This window comes from Otolemur garnettii, unplaced genomic scaffold (assembly GCF_000181295.1).
Source record: "Otolemur garnettii isolate 467f Iridium unplaced genomic scaffold, OtoGar3 scaffold00022, whole genome shotgun sequence".
Taxonomy (NCBI): domain Eukaryota; kingdom Metazoa; phylum Chordata; class Mammalia; order Primates; family Galagidae; genus Otolemur; species Otolemur garnettii.
The window spans coordinates 14863818-14864457 of record NW_003852417.1 but is presented as its reverse complement, the minus strand read 5'-3'; the positions used below and the strand labels follow the sequence as shown (position 1 = coordinate 14864457).

General features: G+C 40.9%; 1 protein-coding gene across 1 annotated transcript in view; it reads left to right on the top strand.

Moving 5' to 3' along the window:
• ATAD2B (ATPase family, AAA domain containing 2B) overlaps window positions 1-640 on the top strand; it is a 183275-nt gene that overhangs the window by 175427 nt on the left and 7208 nt on the right. Inside the window, exon 25 of the mRNA XM_023511813.1 lies at window positions 414-541. Within this exon, the coding sequence (XP_023367581.1) occupies window positions 414-541 (128 nt within the window). The remainder of the gene's footprint in view (window positions 1-413; window positions 542-640) is intronic.

Here is a 640-nt window from a genome sequence, read left to right as displayed (position 1 = left end):
TCAAACTCCTGGGTTCAAGTGATCCTCATGCCTCAGCCTCCCAGGTAGCTGGGACCATAGGCGCTATCCACAAAACCTGGCTGATTTTTCTATTTTAAGTAGAGATAGGGTCTTGTTCTTGCTCAGGCTGTTTTTGAACTCCTGTGATTCTCCTGTCTTAGCCTCCCATAGTGCTAGGATTACAGGCATGAGCCACCATGCCCAGCCTGGACTATTTTTAACCCACCAAAAATTGATTTACTTGCCTTATTGGGTTACTTAAACAAAAAAACAAAAAAAATTGTCATTTAAAGGATATGCCCTTCTTCATTTCAAAAAAGCTTTATGGTAGGTGAAATAATTTATAGTTGCTTAAGACTGACTTTTCTTAACTTTTACATGCTGCAGCATATGTCTTCCCCCCTTAATCGTAGGTGCTTCTAAAGTGAAGAAATACCGTAAGTTAATTTTAGAGCAGGCCAGAACAACAAGCCTAGAACTGGTTCCAGAGGAGCCATCGGAGCCTGTGCCACCTCTCATAGTTGATCGGGAGAGATTGAAGGTAAGCTCAGTTATTCCCAGTCAGTTTTAAGTGATGCCTGGAGATTTGAATATGTTTGTAGGCAGCTGAATAAAACTAGTTTTGGAAATCTGCTTTAAC